The sequence below is a fragment of the Notechis scutatus genome, chromosome 1 (assembly GCF_049901735.1).
Source record: "Notechis scutatus isolate UNSWTSFEM ecotype Mainland chromosome 1, rNotScu1.2, whole genome shotgun sequence".
In the NCBI taxonomy this organism is placed as follows: domain Eukaryota; kingdom Metazoa; phylum Chordata; class Lepidosauria; order Squamata; family Elapidae; genus Notechis; species Notechis scutatus.
The window spans coordinates 159,140,941-159,167,131 of NC_142009.1; the positions used below are offsets into that span (position 1 = coordinate 159,140,941).

Consider the following 26,191-nt stretch of genomic DNA (forward strand, 5'->3'; position numbering starts at 1 on the left):
GTTTTCGATGTACAACCATTCATTTAGTGACTGAAGTTACAACAGCACTGAAAAAAGTGACTTATGACCATTTTTCACACGAAGGTTGCAGAATCTCCATGGTCATATGATCAAAAGTTGGATGCTTGGCTAATGTGATGACCCATAGTCTCTCAAAATAACCCCAAACCCAAAACATATATTAAAGTCCGGTAAAGCCTTCAACTTAACTTCACTGTTTTATTAGGCACAGTTTAAAGTCACAAAAGTAAATAATGAGGCAAAAAGAAAACCCAAACAAACCGCACTGACGAGAGTTCCGAAGCAAGCCAAGATAATTAATCATACATTCTAGGAAGATAACCGAGGAGAGTCCATGGGAAGAACGCCAGCAAAGATAAACCTCTTTCAAAGAAAACATTAAACTTTGACTCCAGCAATTCTGACTATGCAGTTACAAACTTATATACATAGCTCCCAGCTGCAAGCCACGAGGAGGATCATGGTAATCTCCTCCTGAGTAGACCTCGCTTTTCCCTGATCCTCTCCTCCCTGCGTGACCTAGGATGGATAGGGGATGGGCCTGGATCCTCCTCTGACTGCTCAGCCGGCCTCTGCCCTTCCCCAGCCTCCTCTACCACCTCTGGAGCCACACTCCCTGTTGGCTGTTCCTCTTCTTCCTCAGAGTCAGTCTCCACCAGGGGCATGACAGCTAATGACAAGTATTTATAGCAGTTGCAGTGCCCCAGGGTTATATGATCACCTTTTGCAACCTTCTGACAAGCAAAGTCAATGGGGAAGAAGAAAGATTCATTTAAAAACCACGTTACTAACTTAACAACTGCAGTAATTCACTTAACAGTTGGCAAGAAAAGTTGTAAAATGGGGCAAATCTCACTTAACTACTGTCTTGCTTAGCGACACAGATTTTTGGGCTCAGTTGTATAGTCGTATGTCAAAGACTATCTGTACTTAGCAAATCTGGTCTAACTTCACTATAATCAGTTACTTTCTCTAGATAATTATATGCTCTTAAACGGAGGCTCCAGCCCCATTGACAGAAATTCATTGAGTAACTTCCAAGTATTTCTTGAAGCAAATTATGAGAGTTAAATTAGCCTGGTAAAACTTTTGGCTTGGGTAGCTGGCTATAATTACTTAACTGCCTGAGAGACCAAATTGTCTCTTTAGCACACTAGGGTAATATTTTGGCCAGTGGGCACATCAGGAGTTATAAGAACATGTCATGACTGTCCTAACTCATCAGCTGCAATGGAAGACTCCCCCAGCCCAGGAGCCATGGCATGGCCAACCACAAAATATCAATTTCCAAGCAAGTAGACCGTTGTGGCCAAGAGAAAAGTAATTTACTCAAGAATCATGTAGAAACAGAATTTGGTTAGATGTTTTAAAACATAGAACACAGATAAAACATTCATTCGCACAACTATTCACAAAATCAGAAGAAAATATTGCTCTGCACACACACACACACACACACACACACACACAAATACTAAAGTTTTCAACATCCCTTTTAACTGACCCTGAGCAGAATGTTCTCAACATCTTTCTACATGCTTTTGTTTGTTTGTTGTGAAACGGAGCACTATTCAAAATGTTCTGAGTGACAATATTTTGATTCTTAAACACTTGAGCCATTCTCCATATTTATTTTCCATTAAGTCCCTCCCAAAGAATGATGGCACTCAAGGCTGGTGTTTTGCTTTGCAGTAAGTGACCTTTCCAATTAATAACTGACAGGCACCAGGAAAGACATTGATAGGCTTATTAAAATTAGAATATATATTACTGCAACAAAGGAGACATTTCCCAACTTCGTTATTTTGAAGTTGTGGGATACATGCATGCAAAACTTTAAGATCAGAGTACTCAGACCTTAGTCATTGCTCTGCATGGAAAGTGATATATGTGCTAAGGAACTTTCTATCTTATCTAATGTTAGTTAAATATGTCAATGACAAAGGGTGAATAATACAGATATTTTCTAAAGCAGTATTATATCCTAGGCACGGATATTAAATCCCTAAAAGGAATCATTTGCTTTCAGAAATAACATTTAATGTCTCGAAGGAAAGCAGGAAGGTCTGGTGGTAAAACAATACTGTCATGATCCACAGTTTTTAAAACCCCAGTGATTTTGAGGATTAATGCTCTTGAAATGCTGCCGTGCTTCTCTCTGTCTAGTTCATGCTTTTTATTTGTAGGTGTTTTATATATCCTAAGAATCTTAAGTTATGAAAAATTCATTCTGGGAAGTTGGGGAAAGATTGGCTCCTCTTTTTGCTTCCATTTTGGTTTTTAATTGTTCTTCCCATATCAAAGGAATGGAAGGGAAAACAGGACAGACAAGTTCGATGATTGGTCTAAAATCCCTATGGAACGATGGGTGGAGGGACTATTTTCCAGCTTCGGCAAGTACCACTCCTGGTAGCTGATTTGAAAGAGGCCTCTATAATCAGATTACCCCCTTGTTAGAAATCTGTGCTTGACACTGTCCCATGGGTTGTAGAATTGTGTTTTTTTTTAAAGTATTTTGATGTGGTAGAATATAATAAAAGCACACCAAGTATCTTCCTCTTATAGCTTAATTAAACAGATTTTCTTGTAGTTCCCCACAGATCCTGAAATCTGAACACAGACTTCTTTGGCTTTATATTGACCAGTTCAGATATATCCTCAAGAAGCATCTGCATTATTTTAGTGCCATATACTATGGGGGGTTATTCATTTCTAGAATTGATTAGTTACATTCTGTACTCTGAAAATATTTGAAATGATGCAGAAAGGTACTGTTATAAAGAATAAGGTACGTTAAAATTAATACAGTCTAAAAAAAAGGAAAACACTCGAATTAAGTCAGAGATCAGGAATAGAAAGGCAAATCAGTTAAAATAACTGTTTTCTGCTTTTTTCAAATGAAAGTGAGACCTGACTTCTTTGCTGTTATATTATGTATTTTTTAAAGATCTCAACAGCCTCCCTTCGCTCTGAGTAGATTTTACGATATAAACTGTGCCAGGGGTGGGATTCAACTGGAGTTACTACCAGTTCAGTGATTATACTGCATGTGTGTGTAAAAAAACCTTAAGCTGTGCCACCTGGACAGCTGATAAGAGCTGCGCGCGGGTGCGCAGCATTTGAAAAGCCACTTTTTCCCTGCTTTTTCAACCTCAGCTGTGCCGTGCAAAGCAGCTGAGGTTGAAAAAGCAGAAAATAAAGGACAGGCAAAAGCCCAGGCGGGCGGGTGGGCCAAACAGCAGCAGACAACAGAACCGGTTCTGTGTCTGCTGCTCTTCAGAGCTACCGGCTCTACAGAGCCAGGCAGAACCGGTAGCATCCCACCCCTGAACTGTACTGTAATAGTCAGATGGATAGCCTGAGCAAGTCAGTTTGCACTGAGAACAAGCAGGCCTTCTCTTTGTGTGTGACTGTTACATTGGAAGCTTACTATTACATTCTCTCTTTTTTGGACTAACGTTTCTCCAAATGTTCTGAAACCACATGGGTGATAATAAATGATGTGACAGGAAGGTTTGAAAGCTGAATGAGACAGCAACAGCCCTGTTCTGTATTACACATGCGGGTGCCTTTGCACACCCACACATACCCCACTCAGTCACACTTCCTGTTTTGTATTAGAGTTTGAAATAATACATTACATTTAGTGCTGCTACATTTTCTTAACATTTTGTGTTTTCATTAATACTCTTGGAGTTCCATAAAGTGGGATGGAATAGGTAGAAGACCAAAGTCCCTAGATGGCTGGGTTTTTTTTAAAAAAAGATCTTTTAAAGATTCTGGTAAAGCAGGAGGCAAAGTGAGCCATAAGCCATGAGATAGCTGACTGTTGCATTGAGTCACTGTTGCACGCCCACCTCTTCCTGTCTTGAAACAGTTTGCAGTTTTGACTATCTGAAATGATTAACAATTGCATATCTCACTGATTAGAGCTGTCAGTGACTCGCAAAACAAAGGCCACAGACTTCCCTGGGTGAAAATTCGGTCTATTCTCTGTAGGCTGTTTTCCATTTCCCAACACTTGTAGAGTTGCAGGGCACCACATCCATCTTAACTGCAGAATTTCTATTATAGTAATTGGGATTTTCAGTGGAACATACATTGTATGCATTTAAAGCACAATCTCACCCTGGGCAGATAGTTTCTTTAAGATTTAATAGCTGGAAAATGGTCCAGGGAAAGGGGGACCATCTCTCATTTTCTTGGTGAATTATATCATTAGCCTCCTGTTACCACAGGCATATTGAACATAAGGAATCCCTGGCGCTCTGTTATGGCTCCCAGAAGTAATATATATTAGTTCTCTGTATTATGATAAAGTCAAATTAAATGATAAAACCATGTGAGGTCAAATGCAAAAACAGCACATTCCTTTCAGTTAAACAGCAGGAGAAAGAGAAATTCTCCTCGATTGAGCAGATCTCCCTTACAGTAAGTGCTGGAGTAGAATTTGGCTTTCTGTGGAAGGCAAATTATATCAGTCTAGTTCATATGTCATGTCCTAACTAATAATAGTATGGCTTCTTCCCTATTGCTGCAGACATGCTGCAGATGTTCATGGCTGCTGCAATTCACACTCTATCTGTAGGAAGATCTCTTTAGCTATATTCATGAGATCCAGATCCAGACGTTGCTTGCTCTTCTCAATGGAAAGCTACTGTGCTGTAGCATAGCATCCTGTGTACCCACAGAGTCACATGATCTCCATATTGGCTTTGAATCCTAAAGATGTAAGAATGCCTTTGGTGTTTGAATCTGACCTTCTCTTCAGGAAACAGTTACATCTTGTGGCTTTGCAAGCTGGTTTCTTTCAGCTACCAGCAAACCTAGGTCTTACTTCACTAGGAGTCTTTCCTCATTATCGCTGTTCTTCACTTTGAGTATCCACTTTATTACTTTGTTCCTCTAAGCGTGTGCAGAGAAGTGTGAATGTAATTGACATCGTATGTATTCACTTAGTCCATTGAATTCTATAGTTAAAATAACAGATCATTTGCATGTGAAATTTGTCCCTAATATACAGTATATAGTTCTGTATATCCTGCTTGTAATCTTCTCTAACGTTTCCTCAATGAAACTGGTCTGTTAGATTATTTTTTTGTGTATGCAACATATCCAAGTAGGCATTATTTAGGACTGAATTTTGCAGTTGAAAATGCTGAATATTAATTAGGTATACTTTATTGCTGGATGTTTCTCTTTAGAACCTGTCCTTTTTAATTCTTTTGTATTTTTAAAGATACTAATATTCTCTCTATTTTTTTTCTGACCGAAACAAAATTGAATTGAATTCAGTTAAGTCTACAATTACCGTATTTTTTGAGACTATAAGACACTCCAGACTAAAAGATGTGCCTAGCTTTTGGGAAGGGGAAAAAAAATTGCCTCTGCCTCTCAGCAATTTGCCTCCTTGCAGCAAACAGCCCGTTTCAGCTTCAGCACAGTCTGATTTAGCACGAGAAGCTGATTGGCGGTTGGATCAGCCTCCCGGAATAACACTGATCAGCTGTTCCAGGCTGTGGGGATCACTGCCGCCCATCAACGTTCGTGCCATCCATTGGCACTGCCACCTATCACCACCTTCACATGCCCCACCCTTTGGCTTCGGTGCGTTCTCTTTTCAGCCCATTCCAGGTGGCTGGACGCAGAAAATGGGGTGCGCAAAAGTCAAAAATGGGATGCACGGAGGCCGAAAATGGAACACATGGAGGTGGCAATCGGTGGTAGCACCAATGGGTGGCGGTGATTCCCCACAGCCTGCAACAGCTGATCGGTGGTATTCCGGAAGGCAGATTCAGCTACCAATCAGCTGCTCATGCTAAATCAAGCTGTGCTGAAGCTGATCAGACTGCTGTTTATTGCAAGGAGGCAAATTGCTGGGAGGCAGAGGCCAGCGGGTGGGGGCCAGCAGGTGGGCGGTGCTTCAGCAACATTTGCTCTATAAGATGCACAGACATTTCCACCCACTTTTTTTTTTTGGGGGGGGGTAGGGAGTGCATCTTATAGTCCAAAAAATACCATACTTTTTAAAATGAAGACTGTGATTGAGGTAGATCTTTTACATCAAGGAAGCTTCCCATGCCCAGTCTTCTTTTCTTTTCTTGATGCAGAGCTCTGAAGAACTGAACAGTTATTCATTATTTTAGTGGCTTTCGAAACATATTGGCCTGTTGCAGATTTTGCTTTTCCATAGCTTTAGGTATAAGTGTTACAGGGCCCTTAGCTGTTGTAGTTAGTTTGTATGCGTATTTATTTATAGCAAAAGACTTATATACTGCTTCACAGTGTTTTACAGCCCTTTCTAAGCAATTTACAGAGTCAGCATATTGCCGCCAACAATCTGGGTCCTCATTTTACCAACCTCGGAAGGATGGAAGGCTGAGTCAACCTTGAGCCAGTGAGGTTCAAACTGCCAAACTGTTGGCAGCCGGCAGTCAGCAGAAGTAGCCTGTAGTACTGTGTTCTAATCACTGTGCCACCACGGCTCTTATGATTTTTATGTGGTAATACTATCCCAGCTTTTCTCTGAAAGGTCAAGGAAACATACATACTGTGTTCTTCTACAAGAAGACCAATCTAGATATCTAATGCATCTAGATATCTAATGCCTTCTGTGTTCCTTGCTTATTTTTCTTTGAGGCCCTGTGATGTGAGCCACAATACTCTAGAAATACATGAATGCATTGAGAGAATTCTACTCTTAGGTGACTTATTCAGCATTCTTAGTTCTACAGGTAGAGCCATGTTCCATCCTACACTTTTCTATCTGCCACTGTGGACAGGGACTGTGAAAAGACTAAATTCTGTTCACATCTTAGCTGACGTCTTCTATTTAATTTCTGTGACTGACTCACCTAGACGCTAGTATACATTATAGCATTAAAATGATGATCTGAACATGTCCTGAAAGCAAATATTACTTACAAGCAGTTTGCTCTTCAAGCAAAAATGTCCATTTCTTGAAGAAGATATTTCTTGTAATTATTGCCGCTATCTCATGATCTGAAATAAAAGTTCAATTTTTTAAATTTGTGATACTCAGCTGAATTTCACAATTAGTGAGGAGGGCAGATACATATTTTTTTGCTCCATTCCAATTTAACCTTTCATGAATATTTTTTATTTTTTATTTAGATTTCATGCACACATTTCTATAGTAATTACTATTTTTTTCTCCCTTTTTTTTAAACAGGGAAAAGTTTTACTCTAACAATAACTGTCCTTACAAATCCTCCTCAAGTTGCTACATATCACAGAGCTATAAAAGTGACAGTAGATGGACCAAGGGAACCACGGAGTAAGTACTATGTTCTCTATTTGTGATCTAGAGTACAGTATAGATAATCTGTGAAATAAATAGCTATAATTTGCTTTCAGTATTTATTTACCTCAAACATCCAGCCTTGTTTCTCAAGTCTTGAGCCTTGAGGCAGATTGCTATAGTATGCAAGTATAGAGTGAGTGTAAGTAAGCAATCCGGGAATGATTTTTTTTCATTTTTGATTATTTCTTTGGTGTCTCATGAATTTTAGTCTGAAGTTATGGGTTAACTTGTCTTTTAGTTTCTGAAATAAAAACTACATGGATGATTTTCCTCACAGTTTGATACTTGAATGAAGTGGTACTTGTGGATTTCAGACTAGTTTTTCTCTACTAGATCATCTTTCTAGGAGATTTCTCCACTGTGAATATAATTTGTCAAAATCATCTGAGCCTTTCATCACAATAGAGTTAATAATACAAACTGTTACATTTTTTTTTCTTGGCAAGTTTTGTAAATCATCCTAAACAATCTAGAAGTGTAAACCTGATTTCCAGTTTTCTATTGACTTCAGTAAGATATGGAAATTGCATTTTGTATCTCATATCTGAAGGTTCAGGTTAAATATTCATAATATTGTATTCACATTGTCTCAAACTGCTGAGTGGGCTTTTGTTTCAGTATAAGATCCATATGATAATATGTCTTTGGTTATCTGTATAGTTGAAAGTGCCAATTTTCAAGATCTGAATGAGCATGCTCAAGATTTTGCATATGGGGAAAAAGGAGAACATCCTAATTTGTTACTTAAGAATTTTTGCCCTCTTAAAGAGGGCAAAAAGCCTATTTTCACCTTAATCTTACCACCCTGAAAAATCTCAAATTCTCAGCACAGAATTTGTGTTCACCACCAAAATAATTACAAAGCACCTGGAGCAGATAGCACAACAAGGTATTACAAACATCCCAAGAACATAACATATAATTTATATTTTCTCCATATATTGGCTATTTGGGTTTAGATTTGATTTATACTTTATAAAAAATATTAGGCTCAATATCTCTTCCTTGTCCCATCCCTCCACTCATCCATTATGTGCTGGTTTTGGTACTTCTTTCCTATTGGTCCTAATCCAGAGATTTGATTTCTGAACCACAGCCTTAACAAGCTCATCAATTTTGAGTATTTCTATCCAAATTTAGAGCTACAGCCACCAAAAAGCAAGTTACAAAAGATTCCCACAATAAAATCTCATTTGTGTATAGCAGAGGCCTCCCACCTTGGCAACTTTAAGACTTGTGGACTTCAACTCCCAGAAGTCCACAAGTCTTAAAGTTGGAAAGCTGGCTGAGCAAAGCTGGCTGAGGAATTCTGGGAGTTGCAGTCCACAAGTCTTAAAGTTGCCAAGGTTGGAGACCCTTGGTGTATAGTATCTAAGTAAAAAAATGATATAGTTTCCTTATAGTGCCATGATTAATCAAAACACATTCTTGCCCTAACTCTTGAACTTTCTATGGTCACTTCTGGGAAGCCAGTGAGCCCTCTAGGGTAAGGTAATTGTTACTTTTTCCCAGTGTACATATCTTGCCTCAATCCTGTCATATTTTGAGCAGGTGACAGATTAAATATTTCATATAAAATGTATAATAAAAAAGCATATTAACAAGGCTCCTAAGTATAACTAAAAGCCAAAAACATGTTCAAACAAAGCATCTTTAACAAGTTTGTTAAAGATAAGAAGGGTTGGGACTAATTGTAAATATCAGTCTGTAACTGATGATGAACAATTGATTGAAATTGAAATAATCCACTATGGTACTTTTGGACCAGTCAATTGTGCCAATTATGTTTCTGGGGAACATAACTGAAAACCTGTGTGAAAGGTTTTCTCTGTGAAAACCTGTTTCTTGTCCATACTCCACAAAGCCTATGAGAAGAGGGGAAACTCAAGAGCTGATCATCATTCAGTCCAAGTTTTTTTTTTCTTGCAGGTAGTTAATGGGTTGAAAACATGGGGTTTTTTTAAACTAAATTTTACATTGGTTTCAGGGTACAGCCCTCATAAAGTGATTTTCACTATCTACTATATATAAATAATGAAAATGAAAATGAGAAAGCATGAACAAAAAACTATTAATCAAAACAACGCAAGCCAAGATATAGGGATATATAGTAAACATCTCAGTCTAGCAAATCTCAAACTTAATGGATACATAAAATAAATTAACCAAATCTGAAAATAACAGAAACATTAGCTTTCAGAATCTTTACTATTTTAAGGAGACTAAAGGTTGGAAGCTTGTATCTACAAGTTGGTGATACATTAACATATCTCCAAATGAGTCCCCCTAGTGATTTCACATACATTAATAACACGGGAGGCAAAATGGAATTTCCATACCCAGAAACCATGGTATAAATTTCAGAAGCACCATCTTCTCCCCTCCAGCTAAACACCTAGGATTGGAAATGCTTTAGCACCTGGAGATTGTACAGATGGATACCATGGTTTCCTTGACACTAACAGTCACTAGGGAATTTATGAAAGCCAAAAAAAAACAACAGTTCTCCATCAAGGCAGGCTCACATAGCCAAGCTGAAATGGATCTACACGATTAGCCTCTTTGAAGATTAGCCACTTGACCAATTCTATGGAGTTCAAAATCCATCTAATCTAAATTAATTTTTTTTGTCAGAAATTGTTTCACTATTTCTATTATTAACACTGAGGGAATGATCTCATTCCTTATTGCAGTATTCACCACCTCTGAAACCCCTTTTCAGATCACCTGGTTTATGCAGCACAATGCTCAAGGAAGTAAGGCCAGTTCCTTAGTGTACAGAAATTGAAAGTATATTGGCCAACCAACGGTTACGATAAACCCATAGAGTTGCTCAGTCAGAGTTTTCTTCTGGCAAGGTTTCTGAACCCAATATTTTGGCCTGTTGCACACCTACACTTCACTTTTAGTAAAGAAGGGAACAGATCACAAGCTATTATCATAGAATGAGAATGGATCAACTGGGGAAGTTCTGTATACTAATTCTTTCCAAGTCCAAAGTTTTGGAAAGACCTATGAGATCCACATAAGATCAAAAACAGCTATTATTAAGATCATTTGATTTTTTTAATGTTCAACCAGGCAAAATAATATAAAAGGGAAAAGGCTTGGCTAAATTGTTATGGTATTTGAAACAGCTAGATCTCTTGTGTGACTCAGTATTGTAGCTAGCAGCCTATTTAGTAGGGTGGAAACTGGCTGTCTGGAAGAGAGTAGGACACAGAGAGTGATTGTTCCTGTCTTTCCTTTGGATGGAGTTCCAGGAAAAACAGTAGAATATGAAGACTTAAAAGTGACTTGCTCACAAGTTGGGTGCATGCTAATCTTAACAATACTTTACTGACCTTGGAAGCTTCTTATAGCTAGTTAGTGCACTACTTCTTTCCTTTTTGGTTTATTGTACTGTATGGTTGAGCAGGTAGCGTGTTTCTGCTTCCGTTGTATATCATATGCACATTCCTTCAGGAATAAAAATGTACTTGCAAGACAATGAGCTTTTTTATGACAGTGGTTTGGTCATGTTCCAGTCATTGTTGTACATTGTGCTTTTTGATGTGCACAGTCAGACCTGGTTAATCCATCCTGGTTTATCTGTCTGCCTTTGTCTTTCAAAAAAATTAATAATCAGGGCCATTTATAAGGAAAATATCTTGATAAGACAATCTTAAATCCTTCTTTTCGGTGCTAATTAAAAACTGAAGTTGTTTGATGAAGTATGCTTGTATTTAAGTTAGAGATTAACTATTATTTGAAGAATAACCACATTAATAAAAATGTGAATTCTTCTAAGAGAATCATTTCAGTCATTTGCTTGCCTTTGATGAATAAATGATGGTAAGATCAGTTCTATTTTCTGAAGTATTGCAGAAGAGCAATCCAGTTGCTATTTCTCCTTATTGTTATCCTTGTTTTTTTTCTGATTAACAATGGAGAACTATTGGAAACTCTTATTTTCTCAGTAAGTATAAAGTTTGCTTGCCCGTGTAAAGTCTGTTTTTATCATATAGCACAAGGCTTTCCTGTTTACTTCATTAATCTCTGCTAAATCTACTGCTATTGAAAAAGGCTCTTCTCTAACATGCAACTGCTAGCATTTTATTGACTCTGAAAGAATGTTGTCCCTTGTGGAACACTAACAATTTTTGACATCTGGAATTAATTTATTTCTTCCCATTTGGAAGTCTGCATGGTTATTCTGATATACCTTTGAAACGGGAAATTTCTAAACACAGGCAAGGCAATTTCTGAATGTGGGGAAAAGTTAATTTGGCCATCAGAGCAACATGTGGTAGCCCAGCATGGAGGAAATATTTCAACAAAAAGATTTCCACGTGTAAAATATTGCTAGGAATATTATGTGCCAAGTAATACATCCTTCCATATGAAGAAAAAAATGTACAATGACCCTGGAACTCCTGGCATAAAGCATCTTTCCACCTACAAAAGGCTACATTTTGAGCTTTAGAATTTCTTGAAAGATATACTTTGGGTAGCGAATCAATTCCCCTAAGTTTCACAATTGTAAAGAACTGGCTTATTCTCAAAATAGTTAGATATATGTTTTAAAGTATGAAAAAAATCCCAAAATATAACATTATATTTAATAAGGCGCTGATTGATTTATTCTGTTTGTACCAATAGAGGAAAAAATAATGACTACAATAGACCTTTAGCCTATCTAATTTATCTAATAAATACGTTTTATTAATAGGAACTTCTAGATCCTTCCCTCCCATGATTGAATATATCGGAGCTAGAGATATGGTGTGGATGACAAAGGGGATCTCCATATTTTACCCAGCTTCTTAAAATACCCAATTTCACTTTTTAATCAAGATCTGAGTTAGAGATCTGGGCAAATGTGGATATCCTGTAAGTGTGGGCCAATAACTACCATAGAACAAATCCAGTGAATTAAATATGAGAATTCAATTGCTATAAAAAGAGATCATTATTATCTTCTGGATTCCTTTTTTCTAATTAGCATTTCGTGTTCTCATTCTTTCTTTCATTTTTCATTCAGTCTGGTATGGTCTGAACAACCTAGCTGAATTTTTAGCTTTCTTCTAAACTTCCTTTTTAATGAAATGTCTCAAGAATTGTTTGGGTTGATTCAGCTTGAATAAACTACTGTTTAAACCTCCATCTGGGATAACAATAATATATAAGAAAACCCAGTACATTGTGTCAACAAATGATAGTTTAAAGAAAAAAAATTACTGAAACAATTTAAAAACATGATTCAACTTGGACAAGAATCATTTCATACCTCCGCAGAAGGTTTTAACATTCCCATCTAAATACTTTGTGGAGAAATATGCTAAAATTTCATTTCCTCCTGAGAATTCTGAGACTAATTTGCATTGTAAATTGGTAATTAATCATAGCAATAAATTAGTTCAACTGGCACCAACAAAACAAAACTAGGTGTATGAGGCTAATTATCAAGACTCTTTAACTAGGAATTCAGATAACACACATGTATCAACAGTCCCTCTCTCTGCCAGGACCTGCATTTATTTTACTCGGATGTCTGAAGCGTGTTATCCTATTCCTCATTCTTGCTCTCTCTTTCCCTGGCAGCTGAGCCAGGGCTTGTCACATCACAAACAACTTCTTAATATACACATCTGGCATTGGCAGTTGGACCAACTTCATAAGAGCACATGATCATCATTCATTACAAGATTAAAAAATACCCCATGGCATCATTGATGTTTTTAAACTTTGATCTTTTGCCGTTGTGATTCATCACAGTTATAAAACTCCTCTTTAAAGAAATACAGAGGATGACTTATTAGAACCTTCATTCTAAGTAGCATAAACATAAAGTTGTGCACATCTTTACAGAATGTCAGTTCCCTGGGCTGCCAGCTTATCATTTTAAGACATGACATCATGCTGAACATCATGAATTTGTAAGACTTGTTTATAAGAAATAAACTTTGACCTTCTCTTGGCAAGTACAGGGAAGAAAACAAATGTTCTGTGATTTTCACTGGTAAATGGGAACAGCAGCTCTGAATGTTCATAGATTAGTTGCAGGTTCAGAGGTATGCATTACTTGAAGTTGCAGTTGTTTATCTTGGAAAATTTTCCCTGAATTTTTAGATTCTTTGAAATAATCATTTCACACAACTGCATGCTCTTTTAATTTCTGTATTGTATGGCTGTTAATGATATTAATACTGTATATGCATCTAAAATGATACAGGTGTACACCTAACTTGTAGTGAGTGAATTCAGTAGGTATATATTATGGAGAACTACTATTAGTTGCAACTTCCAGCTGCATGTGGGTTATAAACTCAGCTGTCTGTATAATATGAGAAATGCTAATATGCAAGCTCAGAAAGCTAAAAGAGAATTGAAAACTCCTGTCTTTTGGTTGACAGTTACTTATATGAGCAAACTTCATTTTCTACTTCTGTACAAGAAATTTGGAAGCAAAAGATGACTTCTGTATCATCTACAGGTTTATGGTCTGCTTTATTTATTGCTTTGTAGCTTTATGTTTAGCAGTTGCATTTCAGGGATTTTTTTTTTTTGCTTCCTCTGATTTTCTGTGGAAAAGATGAGTGTCCCGAAAAGAAGTGGAGAAGGCATTTTTCTGCAAGTTTAAGGCAATATTTAGATAATATGGCGGGTTTTCATCTCAGACAATAGTACATTTCTGGATTTCGTGAAAAACAGCATAACAGAGTTGAAAAGGATCTTGGAGGTCTTCTAGTCCAACCCCCTGCTTAGGCAGGAAACCCTATACAATTTCAGACAAATAGTTGTCCAATCTTTTCTTAAAAACTTTCAGTGTTGGAGCATTAGCAACTTCTGGAGGCAAGTTGTACCACTGATTAATTGTTCTAACTGTCAGGAAATTTCTCCTTAGTTCTAGCTTGCTTCTCTCCTTGATTAGTTTCCATCCATTGCTTCCTGTCCTGCCTTCTGGTGCTTTGGAGGATAGCTTGACCCCCTCTTCTTTGTGGCAGCCCCTAACATATTGGAACACTGCTATCATGTCACCCCCAGAGACTAGTCTTTCTTTTCATTAGACGTACCCAATTCTAGTAACTGTTCGTTATATGTTTTAACTTCCAATCCCCTAATCATCTTTGTTGCTCTTCTCTGCACTCTTTCTAGAGTCTCAACATCTTTTTTTTACATCGTGGCGATCAAAACTGGATGCAGTATTCCAAGTGTGGCCTTACCAAGGCATTATAAAGTGGTATTAACACTTCATGTGATCTTGTTTTTATTCCTGTGTTAATGCAGCCTAGAACTGTGTCGGGTTTTTTTTGACAGCTACTGGCTTATATTTAAGTGTTTATCCACTAGGACTCCAAGATCCCTCATAGTTACTATTATTGAGCCAGGTACCTATAGAGTATAGAATGAATGAAAAAGTACAGTAGAATGAATTTCAGAGGGACAGAAAAAATTATTAATAGAATAGCAGCAGAAATAATATGGATGCCTATTTCCTTGTCTCTCTCCAACTGTCCACAATTAAGCAAGGTAATTCCTCCTTTCCAAAATTCCTGCTAATCACACACTCATTTTATTTTTCTCTCCATTTCTGGCTTCTCCCATATACAGTCCAGTACTGTTCACTGGTCAGTTATTTAGAAGGCCTGTGGAATGCTTTTGAAATAGGTGCTCAGGATAACATATCCACCACCTCTTTTCAAACAGTAAATGCAGCAGGATTATTTCAAGGCTTGTGTGAATGCTCCCATGTGTATTCATAAGTGTATGTATGCCCGTGATGGTGAACCTATGGCACACGTGCCACAGATGGCACGCAGAGCCATTTGTGCCAGCACATAAGCTGCAGGCAAACTTACCTCACTGCACATGTGCGTGCCTCCCAGCTGATTTTCGGCCGGTTTGAGGCTTTTTCGGCCTCTCAAAGGCTTGAGGAAGGTTTCTGCAGGCTTCTGCAGGCCGAAAACTAGGCCCGTTTTGTCACTTCCTGTTTTTTCAAAAATACCAGAAATGACAAAACAGGGCTAGTTTTCGGCCTGCAAAGCCTGCAAAAGCCTCAAACCGGCAAAAAATCAGCTGTGAGGCACAGTGCAGGTATTGGGGCGGCGAGGTGGGGATTGCGCTGGCATGTGTAGGGGGCATGGGGGGGGTGGGCATTGCCTTCTAGGTGCTGGCACACAAGCGCGGGCATGCAAGCGTGCACACAATTTTTGGCACAGGAGCCCCAAAAGGTTAGCCACCACTGGTGTATGCACTACCCCTTAGCTCTCCTTTTTTCTTTTCTTTTTGGAGGCAGCTGAGAACAACTTTCAAAGCAGCCATTCACTTCTGGCAAACGAGGTGGCTGCCTTCATAATTGAGTAATAAGAGTTTAATGTGTGCTAGTGCACTTTCCAAAATCCTTTTTTTAAAAGGCTTTGTGACTACCCTAATATGTAGCCAGCGTTGAGGACTATACTCACTCCTTCGTTTTTGTTTTGGTGCTTTCAAGTTATTATTGACTTTTGGTGACTGCCTAGGGAAGTCTCCACAATTTTCTTGGCAGGTTTACAAAAATGGTTTGCCCTTGTTTCCTTTTTAGGGCTGAGAGAGAGTGACTGGCTCAAGATCACCCATCTAACTTTGTGCTCAAGGTGGGATTAGAACTCAACATTTTCTAGCCAAGTACCTTAACCACTATACTAATCTGGGTCCCTGCTTCATTTTACATGTAATTTTATCTTTTATGGACAAAAATTGATGCAAATGGTGGGCTTCTATGTAGTTGCCACTTACTGAGTGCTTCATTCACAAAGTCACTGGGGAAGCTGGCAAGAAATAGGAAATTGTGATCATGTAACATTGCCCTTAAAGACCACAGTGGAATTGATGTTGTAAGTCCAGCATGATTCCACGACATTTCATTTAATGCCCACATTACTTAGTAATGGAGTTGTTGGTCCCCATTGCAGTCAGCAAATGGGGACTCCCTGTATTGATATTTACTAATAACTTTATTCACCATGTCTATTTTAGGGTTATTGCCGTGGGCCCCAGCATGGTGCCTATCCAAATTATGGCTTAGTATTTGAGATGATGAGGTGGACGGATATTTTTCGCTTGAAATATTGAATGAAAGCTAATATTTTTAAATGTAATCCCAAAAGTTAGTTCAGTATTTGGAGGTTTTCCAGCTACATTTTAATGGACAAAGAAAAGTTTACACTGGCAAAGGACACTGCAAAAAAAAAAAAAAAAAAGGAATGCTGTGAGAGTCTCAAATGCGCATTCTGTCCTCTTTCAGAGTTGTACAACTACCTGGCTCTTCCCATTGTTTAGCTCGGGCCGAATCCAACATGCTCTTTTATTGTTAGACAAACACACACACACACACACACACACACACACACACACGAACAATTATTAATACTGTGATTCAGTACAATGTAGTGTATAATATTATTATTATTAAAAACACCATGGATTACCTGCTATTTTTAAAGTAAAGTTGTATCATACAGCATTGTAAAGCTACTGTAACTACTTTTCATCAGCAAAAGGCAAATTTATCTCTATGATCTTGCAGCATATATTATGTCCCATTTCTTCATGTTCCCAGCCTACTATTGCAGGTGGATGATGCAGAGGAGCTACAGAAACCACATACGTATATATTAGCTGCTAAGCATTCTAAGACGTTTTAAAAAATATTATTGTTAAACTCGGTCCTAAATAAGACTTAATATTCAGGAAGGAAAATATTCATCCTTTCAAACGTGTGATGAAATCCAAATGTGTTATCCTGTAGTGAAGTTTTGAAAAAAAAAACCATCCAGTTATGTCTCTTGATAGTCAAATCTCTGAATATGATCTCAAACCATTAAATACATCCATAAACTGATGGACATAATTTCTTATGTGACACAAATCCATGTATATATACTGTAGAATTATAACTCCAAAATGCAGAATTTCCAAATAGAATTAAATTCTGCATCAGATTTACTGTTAAAATACAAAATTATTTTGGACATTGAGGAATATTTCCAGAACTTCATAATATATCCTTCTGCAGAAGGAACTATGCATATTTTCCAATAGGAAACTTAAATTATCCTTGTACAGTTATCATGCACCAAGCTAATTCAGTATATTTTGTGGTGTAAAGTTTAGTAATATTTAATAAAAGTAATAAAAATAGGTTGGAAAGGAAATCCAGGTTTTAAAATGCATTTCATTCTATTATAAATATTTTCCATAATGGTTGAGTTTTAACAACATTGAACCGAGCATGGAAAAATGATCCCATCTGAAAGCTTATTCCACCCAAAGTTCATTTTTAGAAAATGAACTGTCCATTTAGCAGTCAGTGAAGTAAAATACCAGCAGCAAAATATATTACACCTGTTTTAAGTATAACATTCAAAGTGAACATAATGTTTATCTTATAATACTTTCTCAACTGTTGCAAATCAAATATTATATTCTGCATCCATTTAATTTTACAGTCTTTAACTTGTTTGATTTCTGAGTCATATAAGTGTCATAAGGCTCTGCAAATGCTCCAAATGTTTTTGAAGATTTTCAAATTCAGTTAAGTCTCTTAGTGTTCCACCTTATTTTTGCAGTGCTTTTAAAGTTATCCAGTTTGTATTCCTATCTGTATATGTTAAAACCAGTGGCGGTTCTGATCATTCCAAAGATACAGTCTCAAAAAATTCATCTTTGTCTTATTAATAATCAAACTTTTCAGTCTATGTGATTTATTGTGTCTCCACTGAAAAACTATTAAATAAATATTCTATAATAAGGCAAAAATAAAATGTTTGAGTCTCACCATAACATTTTCTTACACTTTTAGACTTTAGGGGATCCCAAAATCTTAACTTCTAATCAACACTTAATGAAAACTGAAGTTTTAACTTCAAAAAGATTTTTTCTTACAGGTATTGACAAATGTGTGAATGAAGCTCCTGGTATGATTCAGATATTGAGTTTGATTTGTGTCATCGTTTTAAATTGATCTGGAAAATAAGTCAGTTCCATACTTTGATTTGAAATACTGAATCATGTTCTTTTGATTGGGTTTTCCCAATTCATTTTGAGAAATCTTTGAGAAAGTCAGCTTTGATTCAGAAATTCAAATTAGCTTTGAATAAACTTTTGGAAAGAAAATGTACAGCCATATGAGTTTCTTTCTTTCTCTATTTTTACCTCATAGCACGGCATTTGTTAACTAAAATATAGTATAAATTTGACACACCAGTAAATTATAAATCCCAATTTTAAATCTCACTCTATATAAATTGCCATCCTTAAATCCCTGTCTTCCTTATTATACAGGATACATTAGTGAATTATTCTACATGCATCAGGCAATCTACAAGTTTTATCCACTTCATTTTTTTCTTAATTTTTTGGGTTTTTGTTGAACACAAGCATTCACTGCAAAGAACATACACCTTGTCATTCTAAAGTCTTGGGGGAGAAATTCAGCAGATTGTCCAATAGACAAATTCATGCCATTTCCCATCTTCATATATTTGCTGCAAATTAGCAGCAGGTCTGAAAAAGATTTAGAATTAACAACAAACCCACCCATGTTTCAGAATAGCTCTCAGCTTAAAACATGGTTTCCTCCATCCCAAAATGGGCAGGATTCCAATATAGACATTTAAGAATAAGAGGATATTTGAATAGGCAAGAATCATGTTTATAGGAGCATAATTAAAGAAAGCTACGTCTGCTTCCATTCTGCTTGACTGACTTGAAATCAGTATTGTGGTCACCAGTGGTGTCTGTAGCAAACCGCAATGATGCCAAAGGGAAGTGTGTAAAATGACAACATCATGCACAGGTCATTTGCCCCTACCCAGGAACATGTGCCTGCTGCCCTTCTTTTCCCAGGCCCCAAACTCTTGGGGATAGTAACGTGCAGAATTCTCATAGCCAGAAGAAAGGGGCTTTTACTTAACTGTGACTGGCTTTATAGGATGTGGAATTACTATTCCATTTGATTCAGACATTCAAATTAATTATCTTTCAATAAAATTTGTGAAACAAAACGTTGCACAGCCATTCAGCAAAAATGGCATGCAGAGTCCCAGTTATTGGGGATTTGTTAAAATTCCAGACCTCAATGGGAGAACATGTTTTGCTGGGTTTAGTCAGGACCTTTACATGCCTTGGTTTATTGTTTCCTTGTGGGCAAGGAGGATAGTGAAGTTGTAGTGGCAGCTTTCCCAGAGGATTTCTAAGTGTTAAAATTTCATTTTTGGATGCACAATAACTTAAAAGTCGTGCGTTTCTCACTATATTTCTTCAGTGAGGCAGATGAGAAGTATTGGCTTGTGGAATCACCACACAGGCCTTAAATCCCTTTCTTTACTTCTTTCCTCCCGCTCAGTTTAAATTTGGTTGGGGGCCAAGAAGGAAATGACACATCAAGAGGCATTTCTGTTGTGCAACACTTTGTGGCACTGATGTAAGGGAATCTCCTCTTCAGTTTAAACTTTCCTTGCCTAGCAGTCTTCATAGCAGTAATGAAGACACATGAGATGACATGCTGAAGATCAAAACCTTAATATTTCATCTACAGAAATTACCACAGCAATTGAAAATAAGCACAGTTCTCCTTGATTTGCCTTCTACCCCTTTTCACTCCCAACATATGTTTATTTAAACGTATTTCCCATTGAGACAATACAGGTGAAACTCAAAAAATTAGAATATCATGCAAAAGTTCATTTATTTCAGTAATGCAACTTAAAAGGTGAACCTAATATATGAGATAGACTCAATACATGTAAAGCAAGATAGTTCAAGCCGTGATTTGCCATAATTGTGATGATTATGGCTTACAGCTCATGAAAAACCCAAATCCACAATCTCAGAAAATTAGAATATTGTGAAAAGGTTCAATATTCTAGGCTCAAAGTGTCCCACTCTAATCAGCTAATTAAGCCATAACACCTGCAAAGGGTTCCTGAGCCTTTAAATGGTCTCTCAGTCTGGTTCAGTAGGAATCACAATCATGGGAAAGATGGCTGACCTGACAGTTGTGCAGAAAACCATCACTGACACCCTCCCTAAGGAGGGAAAGCCTTAAAAGGCAATTGCAAAAGAAGTTGGATGTTCCCAAAGTGCTGTATCAAAGCACATTAATAGAAAGTTATGTGGAAGGGAAAAGTATGGAAGAAAAAGGTGCGCAAGCAGCAGGGATGACCGCAGCCTGGAGAGGATTGTCAGGAAAAGGCCATTCAAAAGTGTTGGGGACTTTCACAAGGAGTGGACTGAGGCTGGAGTCAGTGCATCAAGAGCCACCACACACAGATGGATCCTGGACATGGGCTTCAAATGTCGTATTCCTCTTGTCAAGCTGCTCCTGAACAACAAACAACGTCAGGAGCGTCTTACCTGGGCTAAAGAAAAACAGAACTGGTCTGTTGCTCAGGGGTCCAAATTCCTCTTTTCTGATGAGAGCAACTTTTGCATCTTGTTTGGAAACCAAGGACCCAGAGTCTGGAGGAAGAATGGAGAGGCACACACTGCAAGATGCTTGAAGTCCAGTGTGAAGTTTCCACAGTCTGTGTTGATTTGGGGAGCCATGTTATCTGCTGGTGTTGGTCCACTGTGCTTCATTAAGTCCAGGGTCAACACAGCTGCCTACCAGGTGATTTTGGAGCACTTCATGCTTCCTTCCTCAGATGAGCTTTATGGGGATGCTGACTTCATTTTCCAGCAGGACTTGGCACCTGCCCACACTGCCAAAAGCACCAAAACCTGGTTCAATGACCGTGGGATTACTGTTCTTGATTGGCCAGCAAACTCACCTGACCTGAACCCCATGGAGGATCTATGGGGCATTGCCAAGAGAAAGATGAGAGACATGAAACTGAACAATGCAGAACAGCTGAAGGCCGCTATTGAAGCATCCTGGTCTTCCATAACACCTCGCATTGCCACAGGCTGATAGCTTCCATGCCACGCTGCGTTGAGGCAGTAATTGCTGCAAAAGACGCCCAAACCAAGTACTGAGTACATATGTATGTTTATACTTTTCAGAGGTCTGATATTGTTCTATGTACAATCCTTGTTTTATTGATTGCATGTAATATTCTAATTTTCTGAGATTGGGGATTTGGGGTTTTCATGAGCTGTAAGCCATAATCATCTCAATTATGACATATCATGGCTTGAACTATCTTGCTTTGCATGTAATGAGTCTATCTCATATATTAGTTTCACCTTTTAAGTTGCATTACTGAAATGAACTTTTGCACAATATTCTAATTTTTCGAGTTTCACCTGTATATTATCTTCTAACACTATATATCATATATCACAAGACAATGTATTATCTTCTAAGATTAAAACTGCATGCATGAGTTGTCTCCAAATATTGCGACAGCATGATTAACAGTATTATACAGAAGAAACTGAACAAATATATATGGATTATGTGTTGTATGTTGTTAGTACTGGTAATTATTGACTTACAGTCTGGTGATTGACATCCTAAGGTGTGACAGTAGTCAAGCAGGTCTCTGTGACTGGACCCATTTTCACAAAGTTTTTGCGGCAGTTGAACAGTTCTCAGTGCAGCAGTTTTTGCTGGAAATGGAAAGAAATACTGGTTTCTTGCAAAAATGTTGCAAACTGCAGTCAAATGACCACAGGGCCAGATGCCAACCACTCAAAAATGCAGTCATGGGATTAGGGAGAGGTGGTAATGTTGGAACTACAAAACTCAGTTTTAAATCCCTATGGGGGGTGGGGTGTCTGTTACTCAGCAATCGGTTGCAAATCAAGGACTATCTATACATACACTGGTGGTAACTTGATGTATGTATAGAAAGCATTACAATTGGAAGTAGTTTTATTCTTATTGATTTATTCACCTTGTCTGAATGTCAAACAAATTGTCTTAATGTCAGAATGGTCAAACAAATGGCAACTTCAAATCTCAACAAATAAATGCTCTGTCCTACATATTGGCAAAAAATATATATCAGAAAATAAAATACAAGCTGAATAGTCAAGACCTTGTTGATGATCCAAGCTCTGTAAAGGACCTTGGAATACTCATCTCTAATGATCTAAGTGCTAGAGCCCACTGTAACTACATAGCCAAAAAGGCATTAAGAGTTGTTAACCTAATCCTATGTAGCTTTTTCTCTGGTAATATCACACTACTAACTAGAGCATACAAAACATTTGCTAGACCAATACTTGAATACAGCTCATCAGTCTGGAACCCACATTACGTATCTGATATTAGCACAGTTGAGAAAGTCCAGAAATATTTCACAAGAAGAGTTCTCCAGTCTTCTACTCGTTGTAGAATACCTTATGCCACCAGAATTTAAAATTCTAGACCTAGAAAATCTTGAATTATGCTGTCTTCGGTCTGATCTAAGTATGGTATATAAAATCATACATTGCAATGACTTACCTGTCAATGAATACTTCAGCTTCAACCATAACAACACAAGAGCACACAATAGATACAAACTCAAGGTTAACCGCACCAAACTTGATTGCAGGAAATACAACTTCAGCAACAGAGTGGTCAATGTCTAGAATACTCTACCTGACTCTGTGGTTTCTTCCCTAAACCCCAAAAACTTTAACCTTAGACTGTCTACTATTGACCTCACCCCTTTCCTAAGAGGTCTGCACATAAGTGCACCAACATGCCTACCGTCCCTGTCCTATTGTTTCTTTTATTTTTCTTATATGTACCCATTTCATGTATTCATAACTACGTATATACTTATACCTATTATCTTGTAAGTGATTGACAAATCAAAATAAATAAAATAAAATAAAAAATAAAATAACCTTGTGAGGGAAAGTTCTGGATTGACTCTTTTTGGTAGGCTAGAGGGAGAAGGGTCTGGAAGCAGGCCTTTTCTAAAACATCCCCACGTCCTATGGAAATCCATAGTTCTCCAACTGCAGATCAACTAAAATGCTATAATCCCTCCCTATAATCTTCTCTTCTTTAGGCCAAACCAACCCAATTCCTTCAAATGTTCTTCATAAAAGTTAGCATCCAAACTGCATAATATCTTCTCTCTATTCTTTTGATCCCCTTCCTGTTACTATGGTGACCAGAATCAAATGTTGGACTCTAGATGTGATCTGGAAATTATAGGGTAGAACTATCATGTTCCATAATCTTGACTCTATACCTCTGTTCAACCAAGATCTCATTGGTTCTTTAGGCAGCTGTAACAAATTGCTAGTTTATATCTGGTATGTCAGGATGCCAGATCTTTCAGGCCATGTGTGTCACCTATTTTGTACCTATGTATCTGGTTTATCCTATTTAAGTGAAGAACCTTATATTTCTTGCAATTGAACTGCATTTTGTTATTTAGGACCATTGTTTAAGTCAGGGGTGCCAAACTGGCAGTCCGCTGGCTGGATGCCTCATGCGCAGGCCACGCCCACCCCAGCTCCATGAATGGGGATAATGTTGCAAAACGTCACATGATGCCATGTGATGCTGCGAGTTTGACACCCATGGTTTAAATGTATCAAGGTTCTGTTGACCTTTGACCCTGAACTGTTAGCAATTTCCCCAACCCAGCTTTGTGTTATCTGCCAATTTGATGAACATCCCTTCCATCTACACTTTTGGATCATTTATGAAAATGTTGAAGGCACCTGAGCCCAGAATAGAACTCTGGAGTATGCGGCTAGACATGATTTTGCCAACAACTGTGAATTCATTTGGTAGTGGGGCTATACATATTTTCCCTTTGTTAGTAAAAAGAATGCCATGGTGTGCTTATGAAAAGCCTTACAAAAATCCAGGTATACTACAGCTACAACATTCCCCTGGTCTACTAATCTAAATCACTTTGTTAAAAAAAAACACCACACAATTATATGAATCATGTGACAGAGATTGTTTTCAGTGAACCAAATGAGGCTTCTAGTAACCACCTTGTTCCTTTCTAAGTATTTGCTAACCTGTATTTTCTAGATTTTTCTACTAATTTTAAACTGACTAGTCTGTAGTTTGCTGCATTCACTTCCTTTTTTTAAAAAAAAAGATGGAACAAGGCTATTGCTATTATTGTCAGTAATGTTTTTATTATCTCATTCAAAGTCTTTTGAGCATAATTCAATACAAATGCCAATAACGAAGCAAGCTAGCAAATAAAATGAATAAATAAAATAATGCAACTTGGATTCATGTATTCTCTTACCTCCCCCATTTGTTCTACCACAGAGAAGTGATTTGAAGCATTAATTCCATAACTATTTGGACCAGGCCTAAATCAGGATGAGGCATTACAGCCTGATCTTGTCTTGTGTTATGAAAACATGATTTATATTTACCACAATTTGTCTCATTCCAGCAAAAAGTATTTATTAAAAAAAAAAGAACTGTATATTTATATATTTATGGTTGTGCTGAAAGAAGAGTGTTCAGTAATCTTAAGGCTCCTACAACATTAATTAATTAATTAATTAATTAATTAATTAATTAATTAAACATGTACTAGATAACAAGTATAGGTATGAACATAAACATGAACAAAGGAAGTAAATACAGATAAATGGGGACAGTAAGACAGGAATGGTAAGCACGCTGGTGCACTTATGCACGCCCCCTTTAAGGACCTCTTAAGAATGGGGTGAGGTCCACGGTAGACAGTTTGAAGTTGAAGCTGTAACAACAGAAGGGTTGAGGCTGTAATAACGGAGTTGGATAGGGTGTTCCAGGCATTGACCACTCTGTTGTTGAAGTCGTATTTTCTGTAATCGAGTTCGTAACGGTTTACCTTGAGTTGGTATCTTTATTTAAAAATATTTATATTTATATTTGTAATTGCTTAGTCACCTTATTTTTGAACTTGTCCCAAAAGTGCTTTTTCAGGAGGCAACGGGACTTTCTTGTTTTTTCATCCATCCTTTCATTCCCCACTATCCTGTCAGAGCTGAAGAAGCTTCTTGGATGAAAAGCAAAACATCTTCAGAAGAAGAAACAGGAAAGTCCAGTTGCCTCCTGGAAAAGCACTTTTGGGACAACCATGACCTAGATGACTGAGAATCTCTATAGAGTTTTATTTTTATACTAGCTTATACCTTCCACTTCATTTCCAAATGATGAAAAAGTTGGAGCAGTGTTGGACAACTTTATTGATAGCCTCAGTATCCTAATAAATTAAGGTGCTTCCTTTCACTCTATACATATAGTTTGGTAAGGTAATCTAATGCAATGTTTCTCAGCAACTTTAAGATATGTAGAGTTCAACTCCCAGAATTCCCCCAGCCATTATGATGGTTGGGGGGGAATTCTGGGAGTTAAACTCCACAATCTTTAAAGTTGCTAAGATTGAGAAACACAGATCTAGCGATTATATATGGAGTGGTGATTGTGTAGAATTAGTTTCCAGTTGATCACGAAGGTGACTCTAACCCAGGCATGATCTCTTAAGTAGGGCTAAAATTAGGAGAGACTTACATCTTGAACTCAGAAAAGATGCAGTATAAATCATAAATAAAATGTAGCTGTTTGTGGGGAATTTTTTGTTTGTAGTTCCTTTTTTTAGCGATGGAATGCAAGAAGAGCTACATGGAAACAATATAAATTTGACTTTTTTTTTTCCAGCTCATGCAACTACAAAAGAGCACAATACAGATGTGAAAAAAAAATTGAATTAGATAATCATGGGTTGGTTTTTTTTTTGGTAACTCTACATACCTAGTTAAAGAGTCCCCCTTCCCATCCTGCTAGGTGGGCTGTGCAGGCTTCAAAAATTATTCAGAAGAAATGCAGCAGCTTTTGCATGTGTGCAAGCACAGTGCCTGTCTGCTATTCATTAAAGCAGCCCTTTTTCAGGCTTTGAGTGAGCCTGAAAAAAT

General features: G+C 37.5%; 1 protein-coding gene across 9 annotated transcripts in view; it reads left to right on the plus strand.

The window, feature by feature from the left end:
* RUNX2 (RUNX family transcription factor 2) overlaps nucleotides 1–26,191 on the plus strand; it is a 252,820-nt gene that overhangs the window by 91,677 nt on the left and 134,952 nt on the right. For 8 of the 9 annotated variants that reach the window (XM_087949179.1, XM_087949178.1, XM_087949177.1 and 5 more), the window contains one exon: nucleotides 7,214–7,318. The exons of the other annotated variant lie outside the window; for it this stretch is intronic. In XM_087949179.1, the coding sequence (XP_087805305.1) occupies nucleotides 7,214–7,318 (105 nt within the window). The remainder of the gene's footprint in view (nucleotides 1–7,213; nucleotides 7,319–26,191) is intronic. 9 annotated transcript variants of the gene reach the window in all.